The sequence below is a fragment of the Halichoerus grypus genome, chromosome 3 (genome assembly GCF_964656455.1).
Source record: "Halichoerus grypus chromosome 3, mHalGry1.hap1.1, whole genome shotgun sequence".
NCBI lineage: Eukaryota > Metazoa > Chordata > Mammalia > Carnivora > Phocidae > Halichoerus > Halichoerus grypus.
The window spans coordinates 55,438,125-55,462,252 of NC_135714.1; the positions used below are offsets into that span (position 1 = coordinate 55,438,125).

General features: G+C 34.1%; 1 protein-coding gene across 1 annotated transcript; it reads left to right on the forward strand.

Moving 5' to 3' along the window:
* Positions 1–18,049: 18,049 nt before the first annotated feature.
* On the forward strand, positions 18,050–23,923 carry CSN3 (casein kappa). The gene is made up of 3 exons (XM_036068743.2): positions 18,050–18,103; positions 22,239–22,271; positions 23,462–23,923. The coding sequence occupies exons 1-3, from the start codon at positions 18,050–18,052 to the stop codon at positions 23,921–23,923; spliced, it is 549 nt and encodes a 182-aa protein (XP_035924636.2).
* The last annotated feature ends 205 nt before the right edge of the window (positions 23,924–24,128 follow it).

Genomic DNA, 24,128 nt, shown 5'->3' on the forward strand with positions numbered 1-24,128 from the left:
CAAGGGTTTTGAAGATAATTCAGGGATTTATCTGCATCCATTCTCTTAGAAGGAAGATGTCACAGACTTTTTTAAATAAAAAATTCCTCCTGAGTACTGAACATGTATTCAAGTCTATTGAAGGTTAGATCATTTCTCAGAGTTTTCAATGACAAAAAAAAAAAAAAAGAGTAGAAATACCTAAAGAATGTGTATGTATTGAATTTCTACAAACTTTGTCAGCCACAAGATGTGGAACAAGGTATTTCTGCTTCTTATTGAGTTAATCCACTGATAAGGCTTCCCATAGTGTGGCTTAAAATGTGCATTTCCTTACCACGAATTCTAATCCTTTAATGAGAATAAGCCTAGGGGCTTTTTTTACTGCATTAACTGCTAACCCTGTTCCCATAGGTATTTTCATCTCCACTTACCACCCAATCTGAGTATTATAATTGAAAAGGTGCAGAGAGGTCATCTAACCATTCTAAAATCCCCTCTGCTACATCCACCACAGTCTGTAGTCACTCAACATCTCCTTGAATATCTGGAGATAGGTCTTTTTAACTTTTAAAAAGTATTTCCTTACAGATTATTTTTAATATATTTTTTGAAGTATAATTGACATATTAGTTTTAGGTGTAAATCTAATGATTCAATATTTGTATATACTGCAAACTAATCATGAGAGTAAGTCCAGTTTCCCCATCACCATATTAAGTTATATAATATACCATGCAGTATTATTGACTGTAGTCACTATGCTGTACATTACATTCCCATTACTTATTTATGACTAGAGCTTTGTGCCTCTTGATCCCCTTTTCCCATTTTGCCCACCCTCCAATCCCCCTCCTCTCTGGCAACCACCAAGCTGTTCTCTGCTTCTGTTAGTTTAATTTTATTTTGTTTGTTGTCTTGATTTGTTCTTTAGATTCCACATATATGTGAAATCACACGGTATTTGTCTTTCTCTGCCTGACTTGTGTCAGCGTAATACCCTCAAGGTCCATCCATACAAGATTTCATTTTTTATGGCCGAGTAGTTTCCATTGTGTGTGTGTGTATACACACACACACACATATATACACACACACACATACCACATCTTCTGAATCCTTTCATCCATCAATGGATATTTTGGTTGTTCTCATAATAATATCTTGATATATTAATTTTATTCTGCCATCTGAGTACCCTCCCCCCCCCAAAAAAAAACCTAAGCTCTCTTTCATATGATAACCTGTCCAGCTTCTGAAAGCCACTCACAACCTCTTTCTGGGCAAAACATCCTAGTTGCTCTTCCTTGGGCTACCCTTGCCCTTTGAAAGACAACCACATGCTGAAGACATTGCAGAGGGAATTTTTGTATATATAATTTTTGTTCTTTTAGGGAAAGGTGTTTTCTGTTTATTAGATTCTAGTCATTTGAACTAAGATTTAGCACATGAAAGTAAGAGCAGCTTCTATGGCCTGAATTCACCCAGAATTACAGCTTGTTAGAGCTTGGTGATTGGTGTGGAGGGTGAAATTAGATTACCAACCAGAAAGAGCAATTATTCCCTCCTGTACTGCTCAGCTTCAAAATTCCACTACTTACATTCATATTTAACTAACATATTAAACCCCTAATCTGGCTCCAAATACTATGTAATGTGCTTTCATATACCTTCACATTAGCTGAGGAACTTAATTATCTAAGGAACCCTGAAGATGTGTGGCAGGAAAAGGTCTCACTTACTCAAAGCTTCAGCTCTGAAGCTCATGAAACCATCATTTATGAAGTCAGACACCATGATGACTGCTTTTATACATTTCATTTCACTTCATTACCAGTTCCAGAGATAATTATTTTTATATTCACTTTATTTTTTAAAAGATTTATTTGAGAGAGAGAGAGCAGGGGGAGGGGCAGAAGGAGAAGGAGAGAAAGAATCTTAAGCAGGCTCCATACTCAGCGTAGCCGATGTGGGGCTCACTCCCATGACCCTGAGATCATGGCCTGAGCTGAAATCAAGAGTTAACTAACTGACCCACCCAGGTGCTCCTTAATATTCTTTATTTTCTTAAAATTACAACACTACCAAACATGCTTTCCAATAGGTTGTAATCAATGCCAATAGGATGTTTACAAAATATTTTTAATTATGGAAATTAAAGTAAGTTTTTAAAAAATAAGAGCATGGGGCAACATTATGTGAAACAAAAAGCTCTGAATATATAAGACACAAAATTTGTAAAGAAACCACAAATAGATGTACCTGGTAGTCACTCATCTAAAGTTTCGATGAAACTGTAAATGTTGCTTATTCCCCAATTTCAACACATTGTGATAGCTGATGATTCAACTGAGTAATAACTGATCCCAGGGAGAGGCCTTTAAGCCACAAACTCCTCCATTCCATTCACTTCTGAGACTATAAAATAGCTGTACTATTCCTGGGCCAGTCACTTCTCATTTCTTACAAGAGCATCCAAGAGAAGGAACTGGTTGCAAAGTGTGAGGTAAGAGAGGTCTTAAATATTGTAAACTAGGATAGATTAGATAGATAGATAGATAGATAGATAGATAGATAGATAGATAGATGATAGACAGATAATAGACAGACATATCCTGTAAAATGTCAAAATTAAAATTATAGAGAATGTAATGCAATGGTTGCTTGAATTTGTAAACTTAGTAATTAAATAATCATTTTGGGTATTATGCTTTATCATTTTACCCGACATCACCTAGTACAATGCTTCACTCTGAGAAGTTATGCTCTGTGTGTGTTTATTTATGTCCGTGAGGAGTGTGTGTGTGTGTGTGTGTGTGTGTGTGTGTGTAAAATTGCCTATTCTGCCAGTCTTCCTATAGAATTCTGAAATTCCCTGGAATTTTAATTCCCTATCTTATTATAATCATAATATTCATCTGGTATTTTTTTAAATCTCAATTTGACTTTTGATCAATATGATCTAAAATAAAGACAGAGTTCAAAGCTTGATTATAATTTTTCTTTTACATTTTATTTTTCTGTATCATAGATATTTAGGAAGCATCAAGAGGTGATGAAATCCCCCTAGAATCTCCATTAATCACCTCAAAACACCCCAAAATAATAATAATAATATGGGCAATTAACATTTTCCTGAATGTAAAAGTTTAAATTAAATAACCTTCAGAAAACTTTGTAATGTGTTGACCTATAATTGTATAATTAAATACTTAATTTAGCTCATTTTTCTCAAAAATTTATTAGCAATTATAACTAATACATTATAACAATTTGTATCATAAGATAAAGAGGCTACAATCAAAATTAAAATATAAAATGAAATGCTTTGGAAATGTCCTTTCCCAAATGTCAAAAATAGGTCCCTCTAAACAGCATAAAATTTTGGGGGTTACCTGAGAACCAAATCAAATTTCTGTCACCTAAATTAATTTCATAGTCATTATTATGTTGTTTTGAACTTTCTGAGCTCAGTAAATAACTGCTTACCCCCACACTACCATTCTCTGTATAAACTGAGGCTGTATTTCATTACAGAAACTACTATTACCATATACAGAGATTATTCTGTAATAATATGTGAAAGTTTATTTTTAAAAGAATTGATGTAGTTGCAAAGTACCTTTGATTTTATCCAAACAACAATGTGCTCCATTAATAAATAGATTGATACCCTAAGATTAAGTAACTTGCCTAAAGTCAAAGAGTTGCTAGTGACATAATCGGTACGACAACTGGATCTTCCAAATTTATACTAACATTTGGCCTTTCTCCGGACTTCTAGGGTATTTCTGAGTAAGATGAAAGTTCTCCTTCTGATCACTGCCATCTTGGCAGTAACTGCTGGTTTCCCAGTAAGTATCCATTTCTATATTCCAGAGTATTTATGAATGTTTTTTGTTCTAACTCATGAATCTTAGGGACTTTTTTTCCTCCACACACTGTATTTCTACTTTATAAACATGCCTGATATCTGCCCCTTTAACATGATATTCTAGAAAATACTATAAATCATATATTGTTCAGTGCTTAGTTCAATTCCATATAGCTTGGTACAGTGGTGAATTTTAATCATTTAGAAAACATATTGACACTTTGCAGAAAAATGTTTTTCTGGACACTCAAATCCTAGATTTTAAAAAATGGATAGTATAAAATAATATTAGGTAGTAGATAAATTATTTCCTTCAAACATAATGTATCTACTTCTCAGGTTGTGTGTTTTATCAGCATGAGTTGAACTAATTTTACTGTTTGAGTTTTAGGTCTCTGAAGACCAGGAAAGAGAAGAACGAAGTGTAAGTTAAATTTTCTCTTTTTAACATGTAAGATTTCCAGGTAAAATATCCATAACTGAGGTTTAAATTCCTGTATCTAAACTTCTCAAACTCTAGAGAAAACCTTAAAGAGTTTAGGTATTATTAGCACTCCACAGAATAGACTTCAAGAATTTGATCTTTGTTTGTAAAAAGGGAATTGTATCAGCATCTCATGTAACAGTGGGACCCAAACTGAAACTTGAATCACTCTGTGATAAACTGGGTTATAATATTTTTGTTAAAATTATCTAACCTAATGGAGGCTCATAATTGTTCATGCCTCCACTCCACTTAACTCTATAAAACTCATTCCAGAAAAGGTAAAAATATAATAATAATAATTAAAACTTAAGAACTGGGAGCCGTGGGCCAGCTTTGATGACCCCACCAGTGACAAATTCACTAAAGGATTATTTTGGTCTAAACAGTTAATCAAAAATTTTTAAGAAAAAGAAAATAAAATTTGAAGAGGAAGGGTCTTGTTTAGGGATTCATTTATACTCCTAGAAATCTTATTATCTGAAAGGAAGCATGGGTTTGGGGTCAAAACTATAAACAGTGTTAAAGATACAGAAATTGATAGGGATACAGAAAGAAGATAAAGAAGGAAAGAGGAAAGAACGAAAAGAGATAATGAGGAGATTGTATCTAACACAAGTTTTGGGTAAAGATCTTATATAAAAGCAAAAGGAGAAATCTGATGTCATCTCATCAAAGCCCCTCCCTCTCGACCTTACAGTTAAAAGCAATTATCAGGAAAATTTGGCTATGAGTAGAAAGGTACAAAGATATGGGTATCTCTAAGTAATTTCCTAAAATTTTCTAAAATGATGCAAATTAATTAAATCTCTGTTCGTAGTGCACATAGAAAAGGTAAATGATCCTAGAATTTCTAAAACCTCTACTTAAAAGTGAAGACCCATGTTAAAAGACTATTTTACCTCTTTCAGTCATAAAGAGTAAAACAAGCCTTTTTCATTTCTTTCAACAGGTCAGTGGGAGCAATGAATCAACTTCACAGTTTTATGGGCCCCCTTACCAATATCCATTTGGCCGATATCCACCATTCCTGTATCCAAGATATCCATGGTTTAGGTATTATTATCTTCCTTTTCCAATACCTCTGTCTGGCCCTGCAACTCCTCCTCTTAATGGACAGTAAACAAGAAAGAAAAGTTCCACTACAATTTAAGATGAAATAGGTGGTAAGTATATCCAATAACAAAGCATGTTTTTTAAGTTGTTGTCTGTTAATTATAATATATTGTTCTATGAAAAAAATATGTTTCAATGTTCCCATCTTACCCCTTTAAGTTACAATTTGTTTCAATATTTTTCTCTGGTAGACATTGTTAGGTCTCCACTCAGAGGTACATACTTGAGTCTTTCCATGATCAAGGGAGCAGAGCAGTTTAAAAACCTCATTTGCTATGAAATAAACCCTTTCCTTTCTTACTAAAAAATTTCTAACTTTTTTAACATTTTCTACTATCATAAACATTTGGGCATATTTGCGCTAAGTCAGAGGTCTAAAGGAGGCAAAATTTCAACCAAAGTGGATATCACAATAGATAAACTTATGGATCTAGGGTCTAAGGCAGACTTCAGCCTATTCCTTCGAAAATCATATATTTTTCTAATTAATATTAAAACCTCAAACCTAGCTTCTGATGGTCATATTATAATAAAATCCTAAAGGCTAAATATCCCATGTATAATAGAGACCCCTATCATCTCATATCAAGAAAGTTACTGGATGAATTGAAGGAATGTAGACTACAGATTACATTAGGACCAAGAGGGCTGTTTTAGGAAACAAAAACTTTCAGCTAATATCTACTACTAAAGGCCTCTGCCATCTTTGCTGCACCTACTCAGTCTTCTTAGGCAGAAAATTTCCCAGTCCTTGAACCAGATTTACTTTTGAAGTAATCTTCATAATTAAAAAGAAAAAAAAAAAAAAAGTAGCAAATTCACAAGCAAATTACCCATTTGGATTAATAACTGAATGCTTATCATTTATTTCAGGTCACTATAAAACGGAATGTGAGCCACTTCCTTGAAGAATCAATATTCCTGCTAAAAAGATAAAAATAAATGTAACTGAAATAGCATACAGTATTCTCTCATTGATATCTTTAGTGGGCTTCTGCAGTAAATAACGTGCTTTGCTGGTAGGAATACAAAATAAATTTTAACAGATTTTTATACACATTTCTTTTTTTGAGAGAGAGAGTGCGTGAGGAGGGAGGGTGGGGGGGGGAGAGGGAGAGAATCTTAAGCACAGGCTCAATCTCATGACCCTGAGATCATGACCTGAGCTGAAATCTAGATGCCACACCGCCACCAGAGTTATCTTTTGAAATATACATTGACTTATATTTCTGACTCACTCAAATGCCTTGGAAGGCTTCATCTCATCTGCAGCTTAAATCCGTCTCCCCCCACATGGCATTTAAGGCCCTTTTACAGACTAACCTTGAGCTTCCTTTTGAATTCCATCAGCCAGCCTCTCTTATGGCCCCAGATGTTCCACCACACTACTGGCTTTCATTCTCACACTTCTGTGCTTTTGCTTATGGTGCTCTCTCTTCATGCAATGTCCATTCTTCTGTTTCACTATTTAAATCTGGTTTATCTTTCAAGACCCAAATCCAATATCATGACCTCCATGAAAAACTTTCTCCTATCTCTCCAAACAGAATGAATAACTCACCACTTTGACCTTCTTCCACTATGTTTTATTTCCTCTTTTTTTAATATATCTTACTATACTTTAATTTCTAATAAAATCATCCATTTACATTTCTGCATCCTTCTCAAGAAGACTGTAAGTTCCTGCAGTAACACAATAATATAACTATTCCCCAGTACTTAAGCTGACTGTAGGGAACTCAGTGAATGTTTGATAAATAACATATATTAAGAAAACTTCCAAATTCCTAATGTTAAACAAAAGAGCTTACTCATATCTCTGACCTATATCAACACGTAAATTAGCAGATTATTCCTCTTTGTGAAAAAAAAAAAAACTTCTTAAAATCAATATATCAATGGTAACATTTCTCTATCTTACTCAATTATAGCATTAGCAAAACAAATTGGGTAACTTCGTGTCTATCCATACTCTGCTACAGAAATTTTAGGGCCCATAAAATTTGAAGTCATGAATAAAATTATTTGTCACAAGACAATGCAAAAATCATTATATATGTATATATATATATATATATATATATATATAATTATACATACAATTTGAAATTACACACACACACACACACACACACACACCTCACAGGATTTAACATTTGTGTCAGCTATGGAAAAACCAAGTTCAGATTTTAGTTAACCAAATATATATTCCCTTTCAGATAAAGTAAATGCACACAGCAAAGATTTTGCAAACTTTATTGAAGAACAACTTGTCCTGATCATCAGTTTCCATAAATCTCATGATGAAACTCTAGAAACAAACCCCTAAAGGAAGAAAAGGTAGCAGGTGGTGATGAAAATAGACTTTCTTACAGTAAATGACAAAAAGCATCCAACAAGATTCTACTTGAACAATGACTCTTTTATTGTGTCACAATGACAACCTTTGTCCCCACAGGTCAGGAAATTAGAAAAATTCTCTTTGAACAACGACTACATTTCTCTACTCCAAGTTAAAATTGTTCATAGCTAACACCCCTAACATCAATGAGGGAAACTCTGCCATGACCCATAAATTGGCTACAAATCAAGGCCAGCCTAATGAGTCCCTTGGCATGACTTGAGTAGGGAAACTGCTGTCTCCCTTGGTCATTTTCAGGGATCAGAAGTTCCTCAAACATTAAATATTCATTCTTTGGTATTAAAGTCAGTGATCCCAGTTAAAACTATGGGAGGGAGAGCAAGAGGACCAAACTGTCCTCAATATAATTTGGTAAATGCATTTTATAACGATTATTTCCCAACCTTACAGCTGACAGATTGGAGGCGACTGCAATACCGAGGAAAGGCAGTCAAGGGAAACCAAGATGGAGGAAAATGAAGGTAGGAAATCAAAGCCCTGAAGAGGGACCAAAGGCAAAGCTTGACTGCTCTAAAGTTTGGGAAGGACAACTCTCTAATTTACTGTCTTTCTTCCATTTTTTTTGCTTAAGTCTTTGATGTATGTCCTTAACTCTCAAATTTTATTCACCTCAAATTATATCACTGTAATTTCCTGGGGGAAAAAAAGAAGAAACTGTCATTTACTTTTAACCACTATATTTGTGAAGCAAATACATTCTATTAAAATTAATCAGTTATTCCCCCAGTGAGTGTGGGCAACACCATTCCTGGTCCTGATGCTTTTGACTACTGTGACTAGGAAGGGACTTTCCCAATGAGAGGATCAGTCAAGCCTCCATTTTCTTTTGTAATCTAATGTTGGTTTATGGGGATAGGATCCACAAGAACAATATTCCCAAAGTGTGTTTCTTGAAGATTCTTTAAAACATCATTTGCTTAACTATGCTTCCCAAACTAAACTGACCATAGAATGATCCCCATCTCATCTAAAACAGTTGATAAAATTAGTGTGCCCCTGAACACCTATGTTATTTTAAAATGTAATCAGCTATGGAGACACTAAGTACCATATTCACATGGAGACTATATACTAATTATTGAAAAAGGCTTTATGGAAAAGTAAGCAAAAGGCTAAATTCATCGCCACTATTCTGTTAGTTCTTTGAAGAGAAGACTTACATTTTCCCATATAATCTTTCAGATTTCATTCACTCACTAAAAAACTAAATATTCATTTTGTGTCAATCATTGTGCTAAATGCTAGGGATTTGGAAAAAAGGATTTTTTTTTCACCTTTAAGGATCTTAAAGAGATTAACATGTATACAATTAAAATAAATGTAATAAGTGCTCCAATAAAGTATTCACAGAGTTGTTTTGTTTTTTTGGCTTTGGGGGGTTTTTTGCAGGGGGGGTTGTTTGTTTTTAAAGCAGAAGGGAAACTAGCTCTGCCTACGCAAATTAGGAAAGGTCCCACAGATGACTTTGAGCTGAACCTTAATGGATAAAAAAGGTAATTGACAAGTATATAAGCACAAATTAAATGTTCAACAGATGTCTACTGAATGGATAAACTCTACTCAGATTAGTATTTTTTTAAAGATTTTATTTATTTATTTATTTTAGAGAGAGAGAGAGAGAGCGTGCATGTGTGCAGAGGGAGGGGCAGAGGGAGAGGGACAGAATCTCAAGCAGGGTTCCTATTGAGCACAGAACCCAATGCAGGCCTCAATCCCAGGACCCTAAGATCATAAACTGAGCCAAAATCAAGAGGTGGATGCTTAACCAACAGAGCCACCCAGATGCCCCTTAAATTAGTATTTTTAATGACATTTGTCTTTGTTAGTCAAAGTAAAAGAGAACAAAAGATGGGGAATAAAATAATTTAGAACCTGTTTCTAATGAATAAAAAATTAATATCAAGTTCTCCTAATCTTAGGAATACCCTCTGACCTGAGAAACAAAAGAGAAGGCAATAAATACCTTATTATATTCTTGTTCAGTACATCACATTTCTGCTAGTTTTTCATATGGATATAGGAAACAGATATCACCTGATGAGTTATTTCCTTAGTAAATGGCTAAGACACCCAGGAGGTAGTATTTCTCCAAGTGAGAGCCCAGCAAGAGTTCAGCTCCACAGTCAGAGGGAAGTCAGTTCTAATGCTCTCAGGAAAGCCACTCCCAGAAAACCCATCTCTTATCCACATACACTGGCTCCACAATGAAGTAAATCAGAATTCCACGGAAAACATATAATACACCTGCCTACATCCGGAGTTCTTCATGACCAGGTTTGGACATCATCCAGAAGAAAGTAGTAAATCCCAAACTATCAAGAGTTTTAAAAGCTATCTAGGTGCTTATTTACTATGCAGATTTCCAGTGACACTCCTCCTCTAAAAATTCTGACTCAGTAGTGCGTGGTGACATAAAAATTTGCAACTTAAACAAGTATCCAGATAATCAATAATTTGTGCAACAAACATTTGAGTGTCTAAAAATGTGCCAGACATAACACTATGCAGTGGGGAGCTTAGGTTCTAATGAAAGAAGGCAGAAAATAGTAAATGAACATATATAAATTTTGAAAATAATTTCATGTTGTAATATATTACGAAAAAAATAAGAAGATAAAATAATAGAGTGATGAAGGGAAGGAAAGGACTATTTAGAAAATGTGCCCAGAAACATCTCTGAGAACACATTTGAGCTGAAACTTAAATAATATAAAGGAGACACTGTTTGAAAAGAATTAGGGTAAGTTTCAGAGGCTATGAACACAAGTAAAAAGTTCCTGATTTGAGAAAGAGAATGGCACCTTCTAGGAACAGAAAGGTTATTGAGGCTGACATAGAGTGAGAGAAAAAATGGTGGAAGATAACTTAAGAGGAACAGAGAGGTAATAAATCATATAGAAACTAACAGGCACTGATAAAATGCTTGGAATTTATCCTAAGTGCTAGAAGAAGCCACTGAATGACTTTGTAAGCAGGAGAATAATCATATCAGGCATATGTTCAAAAAATAACACTTTTATAACTGTGTGAAGAATGTTTGTAAGGTGACAAGAGTAAAAGTAGGGAGACCAGAAAGTACTGAGATGGTCAAGTATGAGATGTCAGTAGCTGGGACTGATTAGGGCAATAAGACTAGAAAATGCTGGCAGAGTCCAGGTATATTGTAAAAACAGGGCTTATAACTCTTCTAATGGGTTGTTGAGGAGGGGACAAAAAATGGCTCATAGGATTTTGTCTTCAGCCACAGAGAGTATCATGGTGTCATTTACTAAAAAGGAAAAAACTAGTAGAGGACTTGGTTGAGAAAAAAAGATGTGTTTGGAAATCAAATACTGTTTTGTTCATGATAAATGTGGGATGTCCATTTCACATGCGAATGGAGATGTTAAAGCAACTGCCAGATACCTGAATCTGTAGTTCAATGAAGTTAAGAGAATGCACACCATATTTAAAACTATAGGAATGAGTAGGTTAACCATAATGATACTAAAAAGAGGGAAAAATGGTAGAAGGGTGGTGAACTCTGGAAGAATCCATAAAAATATTCCCAAATTTAAGAGTTTGAGAAACATAAGAGGAACCAAAAGTGAAATTAAAAGCAGCCTGTAATTTGAGAGGTAAAAACAAAAGAATAAATCATTACAAGTTAGAAAAACCAATCACCATGCCAAAGGCTCCAGAGATTGATTAAGAGAAGGTACACTGGATTTTTTTTTTTTTTCAAATCCATTTGTACTGGATTTGGCTACATAGAGGTCATAGTTGGCTATATATTTTGAATGGTATGAGAGGAATAAAAGACCTATTGGAGTAAATAAAGTACAGAGTTACAGAGAGTCCTAGGATCATATTGGATATATAATGCTTTACAAAATTGAAAGCTTTCTTGATTACCTTTTATTTTTTAATCTGTGTTCACTATATAATAATGGTGAACCCAGAAACTCTGGTATTCTGAAAGTTACTAAAGCATTTGTATTGCACTAATGCTAAAGTCATAACAACACTCATTCTGGGCTCCAGACGATATTAAATCAGAATTCCACGGAAAACAGGTAATACACCTGCCTATATCCAGAGTTCTCAGGGCCTGAAAAGGGTCTCCCTACCTATGTCCAACAGAACGTATTATCTCTGTACATGCTCTCTTCAAGCAGAGACTGTGACTGTCTACTACATTCTTCAAAGTGCCTTGTTTTTAATAAGAACTATGTATGTGTGTACTGTTTATTTAAATGCATTGTCTTTAGGAGAGCAAAATTGCAATATTCCATTTTGCTAGTGTTGAAAAAATTTAAAAGCATTTTACACTACTTTCCCAGAATTTTCACATACAGCAAAGGTTTCCAAAGCATACAAATTTCTGCATTAAAATATTAATTTTCTGATGCCTTAAGACTTACTCATGTAGAAAGTTGTGTTAGCTATTTACATTGCAACTACTGTCACAAATATTGTTATACCCCAAGCACATGATAAAATACTGACATCAGCCTGGTACTAATGAAGGAGCTGAGAAATAAAATGAGACAGAAAAAATAAAACCACATGCTGTGAATACCACCAAAAGAAAAGAAAAGAGAGAGCGCCGAATCCTAACCACTAGACCACCAGGGACATAGCAGGAAGGGAAAAATGAAGGGGGGGAAATCGGAGGGGGAGACAAACCATGAGAGACTATGGACTCTGAGAAACAAACAGGGTTCTAGAGGGGAGGGGGTTGGGGGATGGGTTAGCCTGGTGATGGGTATTAAAGAGGGCACATACTGAAAAATAAATAAATAAATAAATAAATAAATAAATAAATAAATAAAAGCATTTCCTATACACTAAAAAAAAAAAGAAAAGAAAAGAAAAGAGAGATAAAGTACATATCAAATGTGAAAAATGCTAACAGAACAAAAAGTTGTTATGGATAAAAGAATGCATAGGTGTCAGTAATCACCATTTTACTAATCACAAAATGATTATTTCATAGTGCTTGAAATGTGAATTTATGAACCCACAATCACCTCTTACTCAGCTCCAATATGTAGTTACATAAATAGGCACTGCTTCAAGACCTAAACAGAAAGAAGCCCATAGCTTGACTAAGAAGCCCTCCTGGTCCTCCTCCCACACTCCAGAAATGTTTCAGGAGTAGACTATGACCCCTGAATTGAACATATGACTAGGTCAAGGCTAGTTTCAAACTGCAAACACTTGAAGTTTGAAGATCCTGTTTACCACTATCCCAGCTTCCTGAGAGATTTCACATCATGGGAGTTCTGATCTTCCTTTTGTTTCTCTTTGGAAAACACCATGGTATCTGAATAGCTCCAACGTAGAGTTCACCTAGTTCATCTAGATCAGTCATTCAAAACTCTTTAGCTCTCCTAGACTGCCTTAGGTCAATATATATATGGAGAATGTTCAGTGTCACTAGTACTCAAGTAAATGCTAGACTATGAGCTTCACAAGGGCAAGGATCTTTGCCTGCTTTGGTTACTAATTTATCCCTAATGGCTGGAACAGTACCTGATCTAATATAAGTGCTCAACAAATAATATCCAGTTTTTCAAAAAGGTCAGATTAGTGTTTAAGGTGGATGGGTGACCCCACTGTAGAAATGGTTTTCTCTTGGTATGGGTAATGATTCCTAGCATTCCCAGGTGAAATATAATTACTGAAATACATTTTCCCACTAAAACAATGTTATTAAAGGTGTTCTGAGCCTCTGATACTTGTGAATAATAATAATAATAAATTTAAATAAAGTTCTGGCAATTGTGAATTAAAGACTCAACTGAGAATCAGTATCATTCTATGGCTCTAAATCAATGACTGAGAAATTATCACGTAGAAAGGAACACCTTCATGATTTGGAGATTGACCAGTCCATAATCTTTAACTATCACTTGACCCTGACAACCAAAGAAAAAAGGTATGATTAAACAGTCCATTTGGAATGGCTGGTCTTATTCTAGCAGCTTGTTTTAGCAGTTTTGAATCTCTGCCATCTTTCTTCAAACAGCAAAAGCCAAATATTCTGAGAAACAGAAAATCTCAACTCACTCTGTACAAATTCAATGATTCTGAATACTGTTCCTAACTTTCTAAGACATGAAATAGTTCTAAGAAAAAGACAAGAATATAGGCAGAGCTACAATGTCGATATTATTTCTTGTATTCTGGCAGTCTTACACTGATTCCCAAAAATACTTCAGTCTTGCCAAGACCTCACAGCACAATTAACAATTTTTTCCCCAGAGAAATGCAAACAAAAGAAAATATCCTTTTCTGAATTAACTAGGCAAATTATTTGGTTAGCTATATTTTATCAAAACATCCCCCATATTGGTGGTTTTATGATACTTACTACGTATTTTAGAATGAGCTATCATTGAAACAGAACAATTATCCTCAACTCAGTAATTTAATTTTGTATATCCGGAGTGTTACCTATATTACTAAAATCTAAAAATCTAAAATAAAACTTGGTTCATAAGAGCTTAATCAATGAACAAATGTGTATTGAATGTTTATATCATGAGCTGACTGAAAACTATATGTTGCAGCTCAAATGCAAATGGCTATGTTATATTGATTAAAATAGTTCACATGTAGATTTAACTTGTAAGAAATTGTTCTTGGGTGTATAAGAAATGGTAATTTTTCTAATTTTTAGAAATCAATAGTTGTAATTCCATAAAGAAGACCAACAAGAGCTCATAATATATGTAGTATCACTTGATATCCAGGTTCTTAAATGAAAAATTATTTAAAATATGAGAGTGTTGTGGTTAGCTATTTTTCATTTTTACAACAGTTTTAATTCAAATAGGTAGGATTAGTTAATTAAGAATGCTATTAATTTTTTAGAACTCTTCTGTACTCTTTAAGAAACATAAAAATTCATTCTTTAAAAAGTATGACTAGTTTCTTTTCAAGCTTTATGAATAACAACTCTATTTCCCCCTCTGCATTTCATTAACTAAGATTGACCCAAAGATGACCTTGTCATCAAATTTTTCTTTTTTGTCATCTTCCTATTCAGTGAAATGTAGGAGGGAAAAAAACCACGTGATTCAAGGCACTAATACCCTTTAATAAGTCTTCGGTTATTTACCTTGGGTCTTCCCTACAATTGAGAGGCCAACTCAACTTACTGCCAAGCAAGACCTGACAGGCACAAGGAAAGGTAATTATATTGAAACAACCAGACAGAACGATTCCTTTTCACAATAGTTAGTAATAATACCACCAAAGTTATTTTAGAAGCACATTTTCTTCCTCTTAGCTTTTATTGTTAAGCTTGAGTATGTCTTACTTGATTTTGACATTAGTTTCTAACCTAAACCTTAGATTCTGAATGATGTTATGATCAAATTTACTTTTAACTTCACTTTGGGGTAAAGGTCAAGTTTTGATACCGATAAACTACTAAAGATAATGTAAATTCTAAAGAAAAAGGTAGAGAGGCAAACCAAGAAACAGACTCTTAACTATGGAGAAAAAACTGATGGTCACCAGAGGGGAGGTGGGTGGGGGGATGGGTGAAATAGGTGATGGGGATTAAGGAGAGCACTTGTGATGAGCATGGGGTGTTGTATAGAAGTGTTGAGTCAAAATATTGTACACCTGAGACTAATATTACACTGTATGTTAACTGGAATTTAAATAAAAACTTTAAAAAAATCATAGAAACTAAAAAAAAATTAAAAAATAAAAAAGAAGGTATTTAAGACAAAGAACCTATTTCTACAGACAAATGTGGAAGGTTAACTTTTCAGCAAATGACTTATAATAATAATCCAGATCAATCCCTTAACAAATTTCAAATATAATTCTATATAAAGGTCACAATTTTGTTTATAACTATTGTTTTAAAACATGCCTTTTGTATCCTCATGAAAGCTGAATAGTTCTACTATTTCACAAATCATTTCTATCTTACCAAGTGATGAAGGCAACTTCAAGTACTAATTGCTTTAAGTAGATGATAAGGAACGTATGGTCTTATCTCTCTGGTTTCTGTTTATGCTAAAAAGGAAGGAATTATTATCATTTTACAGAATGTTTTGTGTATGTGCATATGCCTGTGTGTGTGTTATAATTTTGTGAGAATTAAACAGGAGTCCTATTCACCATAGAAATTTATTTTTCAGTCTATAATTTTAAAAACTTTTAATCTTATAATCTGATGATTATAATACAGTATTGTTGTCTATATTGATGATACTTGCTAAGACTAGATCTTAATCATTCCAACCCCCCCCAAAAAAAAGAAATAGTAACTATAGGACATGATAGAGGTATTAATTATCACTATAATGGCAATCATATTACAATATATAAATGTATCAAATCAACATGTTGTATACCTTAAATTTATAGTGTTATATGTCAAATATATTTCAATAAAGAAGTTAACTGACAAGTAAAGAATTAATAATCAATGAAATTTGAGTTTGCTGTAAGTTGTACAGATTTGATTCCATAAGAATTCTTTTCTATCCACTGATCCCATCAACAGCTTTGAAGTCAGTTTAGTAGACAGCCTTCTTAATCATTATTACCTGGGAATGGAGGCAAATAGAATCTGATGTTCTTCCCCTGTCCAAGCCTGGGCTTTAACTCTGTGACCCTCTTTTGTAAAACTGTCTGTAGGACTCAAGTCTATTACAAGTATGGCAATAACAGGAGCTGTAACAAGATGTAGTTAGTACTTGCTTCACAAATACAATATGTGTTTAAATATTAAAGGTTTGAAGTGTTACATGAATCTTTCTAAAAAGATAATTTATTTAAAAAAGAGTCAGGGGCGCCTGGGTGGCTCAGTCGTTAAGCGTCTGCCTTTGGCTCAGTTCATGATCCCAGGGTCCTGGGATCGAGCCCCGCATCGGGCTTCCTGCTCGGCGGGAAGCCTGCTTCTCCCTCTCCCACTCCCCCTGCTTGTGTTCCCTCTCTCGCTGTGTCTCTCTCTGTCAAATAAATAAATAAAATTTTTTAAAAATAAAATAAAAAAGAGTCAAATAAGCAGATGTGACAACCCTATATTCCTTTATAAGGATAAGGCTAATTTTTTTATATATATATTCAAAACCACTGTAATTGCCATATCTGTATTTCTTATGAAAACAATCAATAATATCATTTATGATTACTACAGAAGTATATTATAAAGAATGCAGTTTCAGGATCCATCCCCTTCCCTCCATCTTACATGTTCCCATTAGATTGATCATGGAATTACAGAATTTTAGAAATCACTAAGTTAAACCTTCATTTTATAGTTTAGAAAGAGAAAAGTCCAGGCAAGGGAAACTACTTGGCCAAAGTTAAACAAGCAGAGATAGGGACTGGGCTAGAACGCAGTCCTCCAAAGGAATGTATAGTCACAACACTCTCCAATCTAAAACCATTCAACTAGTTTCTGTTATTTACAAAACCAGGCCCAACTCTTTCACCTGGCATTCAAGGCCTCTCCTTTTGCTGCCCTAAACTTTCTTTTCAACTTTATCTTTCCCTTCTTATAAGACACTACTCCATTCAAAATGTCCAGGGATATCCCCAAGGCTTTCTCCTCTCCTCTCCTGTCCTCTCCTCTCCTCTCCTGTCCTCTCCTCTCCCCTCCCCTCCTCTCCTGTCCTCTCCCCTCCCCTCCTCTCCTGTCCTCTCCCCTCCCCTCCCTCCTCTCCTCTCTTCTCTCCTCTCCTCTCTCTCCTTTCCTCTCTCACCTCTCTCTCCTCTCCTTTCTCTCCTCTCTTCTCTCTCCTCTCCTCTATTTGGGAAGTTTTTGTCCCTATTTATCTCTCCATGGACAAATCCCATCTATATGCCATCTCCTTCACAAAGAATTTGATGATTCTCTTAACTGAAACCTTCTATCTGCAAAAAACCACTTGTGGCATTTTCCACTTTCTTTCCTCTTACACTGATTTGTGTATGTTGTAACTCTCTTCCTAAAACTGATGCTAGTGTTGGTAAAGCTTGTATCCCTGAAAATCTCAAGTTTGGTTTTTCTAAAGCTTAAGATAAAATAGATTTTCCACATTGGCTAAACCTACCCATAAATCTAGCTCTTTTTTCCCTTAAAGCAAAAAAACCCAAACAAACAGAAATTGTCCCAAATCACTTCTAAATTATAAAAGAGCTTTTTAATTTAATTTTTTTTTTTTTTTTAGGTGCAATGATGAAGAGTTTTTTCCTAGTTGTGAATATCGTTGCATTAGCCTTGCCATTTTTGGTGAGTTAATTTCATCTAATCAATTTGTAGTAAGACTTTAAGACAATTTTATTTAAAAGTTCTAATTATGCAAATTTCTAAGTGCAGTTACACTTCATAGGACAAAATAATTGCATACTAGCTATATTATTTAAAAGCAACTTATTTTTTATTTATTTTATATTACAAAATTAAAGTCATGTTCTTCTGTATATGCTTTTAGCTCTCAGGAATTGAGAAATCACACTTTATTGTATATGAAAAACCCTTAAAATTCTCATACTATACAGAAAATACGTTCTGGGGGAAAAAACAATAGTAGAAATATTTTTAGATTATAAAATGCTCTAAAAATAATTCCTAAAGAATAAATACATAAATCATAGTTCAGGATCAGAAATCCCTTTAATTAAATTCCTATCTTACACAGATCCATTTTCTTTAAGGACTAAATTCTTAGTATATGTGCTGCCGAAGCAAGCACAAGGACTAAATCCTTAAAACTTAAGGAGTTTGGTTAAAGATTTTCCACCAGTATTAAAGACCTTGACACATTTACCTTTAATATTCAAACATCATTGTGTCTTTTGTTATACTCTTCCCATTAATGTCAACTGACTCCTCCCCAGGAATAGTATCCAATTCTATGGTTTTCAGGAATTTTCTTAAATTGCATGCTGTATGTTAAAGCTATAGGACCAAGGAAAAAGATTTGGCTTTTTTCTTTTGATTTTTTTTTTTTTTACTTGCTTTCATTGTTGTTTTGGTTTTTGCTCTGTTTCATTTTCATGTTCATTCAGGGAACCCTTGCCAACAGCAAGAGCAAGAAGACAAACAGAAGATGTTATATGATCATCTCTTAGGTTATAAATTTTGGAAGGCACTAGTCCTTGTTTCATAATTCGTTACTAAACTTGCTTTTAAGTTAATATCTATTAAATAATTCTATCAGGTAAATTCTTAGAGTCAAACTCTTTAAAAATTTGCATTATTATGACTTTCACATTTATTTTCTTTCATTTATTCTTTGAAATTCCATTTTATTGTGGCCACCAGAACATTCCAAACTTGGATTTTCTCTTTGAAGGGCAGGGATTAAAATTTAAATAAGGAGATTCTTATTTTAGGTTCCTGGACACAATTCCAATATGTGTTGGGCGGGGGGGGGGCGGTTCTCACACAACACTAAGTAATTTTTGGACACCACCAGAGTGTTGAAAAATTCAACTCAATTCTGACATTATCTTCCCAGAGATAGGGTCAAATTCCACAGGTTAAGTGTTCAGACCTACAATACCTCCCACTTCAGATACTAGTTGCAAGCCCAGGCTGTTACCTGTAGTTCTGAAGACTGGCTATAGATGGGAAATTCCCACAACCTCCTCCTTGGGTTTGGTTAATTAGCTAGAGTAGCTTACAGAACTCAGGAAATGTTTTACTTACTAGATTACCAGTTTATCATAAAAGGATAGAACTCAGGAACAGTCAGATGGAAGAGATGCTTAGGGTAAGAGATCCTGGGAAGAGGGGCATAGCTCCCATGCCCTCTCCAGGAAAGTCACTCTCCCCGAATGTCCATGTGTTCACCAAACTGGAAGCTCTCCCAACTCATCCTTTTGGGCTTTTATGGAGGCTTCATTACACAGGGATGACTTACTGACCACTGGTAACCAATTCAACCTCCAGGCCCTTTCCTGTCCCTGGAGGATCAGGGGGTGGGACTAAAAGTCCCAACCTTCAAAATCAAGTGGTTGGTTTCTCTGGCAACCAGCCCCCATCCTTAGGTGGGGTCCAAATAACATAATAAAAGATAATTTTAACATAATAAAAGATACCTTCTTCCCCAACGCACTCCCATCACTTAGGAAATTACAAGGGTTTTAGGAGAACTGTGCCAGAAACTAGAATGAAGACCAAATATGTATTTCTTATTATAAATTGCAGTATCACATGATCCACAGCTGCCTGCTCTATGGAAACCTCTTCCTGAGCAACTTAAGCAACTAGATCCCAAACACTCCTTCCCATTTTCACAAAGGCTTCAAGTCCCAGGGACATGAACAAATAATTCAAAAGAAGAATAAAAGTTTATAGATTTACCATTCAATCTTATGAGTAGTCAAAATTATACATATATCGTGATCATATCTTTTATGTGTTAATTTATCCCTTCTCTCTAAATATAGTCAGGATAATATTTACTACTAACAATTATGTGATGATTTGCACACTCTTATAGCCTATTGGTGGCATTAAAGTTGGCACTTTTCTGTACAGCAATCTGATAATTCCTATCAAATAATTTTTGTCCCCCCAAAAGTTACATTTTTTAAAAACTATCTTAAGGAATCTATGAAAACTATTAAAAAGGACACTGGTATACAGATGTTATTCATCTATCTATTTATAATAAAACAGTTTTTTGAAAGAAGCTTAATGGTTAGCAATAAAGAATAAACATTTCATGACATAATCATTAAGCATTCATTTTTCAACTATAACTATCCATGTATAAAAACTATGAGATAAATTGAAAAATAATATGAGATCATGCTTCTTGAAAAAAAGCAAGATATAAGAAATGCACTAAAATGAACATATACCAGGAACATATGTACAAATTGATATTATATGAAGATGTCTAGATTATCAGAATTTTTGAGTGTAGGCAAACTTTCTATAATATTTCTATGACTTTTTAAATTTTAAATTAGTAATATAATACATTTAGAGCAAAGAATTCTCTATCTCAACATATCCTGAATTTTATTATTTTATCAAATTTCTGATTTTCTTTACCTACATCTTCCAAAACGTTTCTAGAGTCTTTTTATACCCAAAGGGTATGTGTGAAAAGTCCTAAACTAGATCTATCACTTAAAAAATATCACTTAATGTTATTGATGTAGTAAAGACATTAGGGTTCGAAGCCGACGGCCAAGAAAGAATTCTTGAGATGTCTTTAGTGCAAAAAGATGGTTTTATTAAAGCATAGGGACAGGACCTGTGGGCAGAAAGAACTGCACTGGGGTCATGAGGAGTGGCCCATTATATACTTTCAAGTTGGGAGGGGGTTAGGGATAGTGTAAGTCTATAAGGAATTTTGGAAGTAAGGTTTCCAGGACCTTGAGGGGGCTAGCTATTGTTGGGAAAAGGTCATTTATTACTGTCTAATAAAACCTTAGTCATGAGACCCTTCAGATGTATATCGGTGGGTCATATGCTTGGGGGATGATTGCCAACATGTATCTTGGGGGGTAGAGATAAAGGAAGTTTCCAAAGGAATTTTTATATGTTAAAGTAGACTTACAGGATCCTGGGGGTCAGGCTAAGATTGCCTTTTTCCTTTAGCAAAATGTCAACATTGAGGCAGTTGAGTCCCTAGAGGAATGTCACTCTGCCTATTTCAAGGACTTGTCAGTGGGCTGTAAGTAGTAAGAAAATTTAATAATTTTTCTTTTCCTTTTGTTTTCCACATCATTATGACCTCATCTCAAAACTTTATAAAACCTTTGTGAGTTTTTAAAGCTTTATATATATGCTTATGGAAATTGTTTTCTCACTTCTGATTCCCTATACATGCTGCAATCCAGAATTAAGAAAAGTATTGTAAAAACAAATGAAAGTTGATTAAAAAAAACACTATTATCATATAATATTTATATACTAATGTTATGTGAAAGGCAATTTTTTTAAATCTAGATAAACCTCATGTATCATCTTGGTAGGAGAGCAGAAAAAAAATATACTCAATGCTCCTCTTATTTTTAACAATGTACATTCAAAAAACAAACAAAAAACCCAATGTACATTCAATACAAGCTGAATATAGGTTATTCATATTTTTCATTTAAGCAAATATCATGTATACTTGTTGGCATAGGAGTCAGATGATCATATGTTTTCAACCTTAAATTCTTCTTCTCCCCAGTGGTGATTTTAAATAGTTTATTGCTGTCACTTCTTGAGTGATTCACAGGCCTTATAGATTAAATAACCATGGAGAATGATTTACAATATTTTACAATATTAAAATAAAAACAAAGAAACCATGTTTTGTCTTTAGTACAAAATATTTTTAAAACCACAAAAAAAATCTGGACTCTACCCAATGCTTTTTTTTTAACTTATTTCTTATTTCTGTGAACCTCAGCAGGGTGCAGAGGTGCAAAACCAGGAACAACCAACTGTAAGTTTATTTTCATTATTTCTAGTAGAGACATGAACTCTAAAGTATAATATTATGCAAAGTCCAATGATATTTAAATGCCTTCTAAAAATTAATAAATAAACCCCATAAAATAATCTAATAATCTTTGAAAAAAAATACCACTTTAGCAACCAATCATACGAATCAACCTCAATATTCATCTGAAAATCTTGGATTCTTTTTATAACCCAAGTCATGTGTTTTGGGTTTTCAGGTATATTTTGCAGCATGAGAAAACTGTCTCAGAGTTTAATATTGAGAATAAAGGAAAACAAATGTAAGGTTTAGTATCTCTCCTGACTGAAGACTTGGGGAAAGATCCCTCTCTGACCCACCTTTGAATACTTCTCATACATTTGCATTTACTTCCTCTTTTTGTTCCCCAAATATGTTTGAATGAACACATTTAAATACGTCTCCTTTCATGAGAAATACTTGCTTTGCAGTGTAATTTTGTTGCTTGGTTTTACTCATATGGAAAGATCTACTGACATATTTTTAAAATGCACATAAGCAACAGAGACAAATAAAAATGGGAAATTCCCTAACTGATCTTTAATGAATAAAATGAAGCTGAAAAGAATCCAAAGTATAAATCCAGGAATCCTCCCACATCACATTATTTTACTATTCTGCTATAATTAATTTAGAAAAAAAAATAAATGTGCCCTCAGCCTAGTCTCTAGATAAATAAAATTTGTAAACATTTACAAATATGTGGTAAGAATACATATATACATATACACAAATACATGAAAATATTTATATATGCACATATATTCCTGTGTGTGTGTGCTAAGTTTGTACACAGTATGTTAAAGCTCTCTATGAGATTTTTCTAGCTATTGTACTTATTATAATGTCCCACATTTACTGAGTGCTTTTCATCTATGACAAGACCTAGGCAACGTGGTTTTACATTATGGATTACTTCATCTAATTTGTTTGAAACTAATATTATTTTTAATATTTGTTGAAAATCAAAAAGGAGAAGGGAAGTGTACAAATCTGGATCTAATAAAATAATATAGTTGCTGAGTTCACTATTTCCAATATTATAGTTATTCAATGTCAAACACTAAAATATATACTTTGAAAAGTTCTGATTTAAGATATCTCTACATTCTAGCCTACAATAATACCATGTGCATAACGTATTCTTTTTACAGTGCCGTGAAAATGATGAAAGACCATTCAATCAGAAAACTGCCAAGTATATCCCATTTCATTATGTGCTGAATAACTATCCTCGCTATGAACACACTTACTACCCACATAGACCAGCTGTACCAATTAATCATCAATATGTGCCTTATCCATATTATGCAAAACCAGTTGCAGTTAGGCCACATGCCCAAATTCCTCAATGGCAAGTCCTGCCAAATGCCTACCCACCCACTGTGGTATATCGCCCACACCTACATCCATCATTTATTGCCATCCCCGCAAAGAAAATTCAGGATAAGACAGGCATCCCTACCATCAATACCATTGCTACTGCTGAGCCTACACTTATTCCTACCACTGAACCAAGAGTGGACACTGTAGTCACTTCAGAGGCTTTCACAGAATTCACCATCACAAGCACACCTGAGACTACCACAGTTCCTGTTACTTCACCTATGGTCTAAAAACTCTGAGGAAACATCAAAGGCAACACAGGTAAGTGAGCAAAAGACAAAAATAAATAGTACAGACAAGATTCCTGGATTTATCGGTATAATCATAATACTTAAACTAGTATAATAGATAAATTAAGCCTGTTATAAGAGCAGGCAAAATGGGTTCATTATAATTTTAATTTGATAATGCCATAGCATTGATATACTAGATTCT

Bases quoted from the DNA above. Each gene is read 5' to 3' on its own strand.
- CSN3 (XM_036068743.2), top strand. From the start codon at position 18,050: ATGAAGAGTTTTTTCCTAGTTGTGAATATCGTTGCATTAGCCTTGCCA. The intron at 18,104-22,238 runs GTGAGTTAATTT...GAACCTCAGCAG, and splicing joins CATTAGCCTTGCCATTTTTG to GGTGCAGAGGTGCAAAACCA. The intron at 22,272-23,461 runs GTAAGTTTATTT...TTCTTTTTACAG, and splicing joins AAAACCAGGAACAACCAACT to TGCCGTGAAAATGATGAAAG.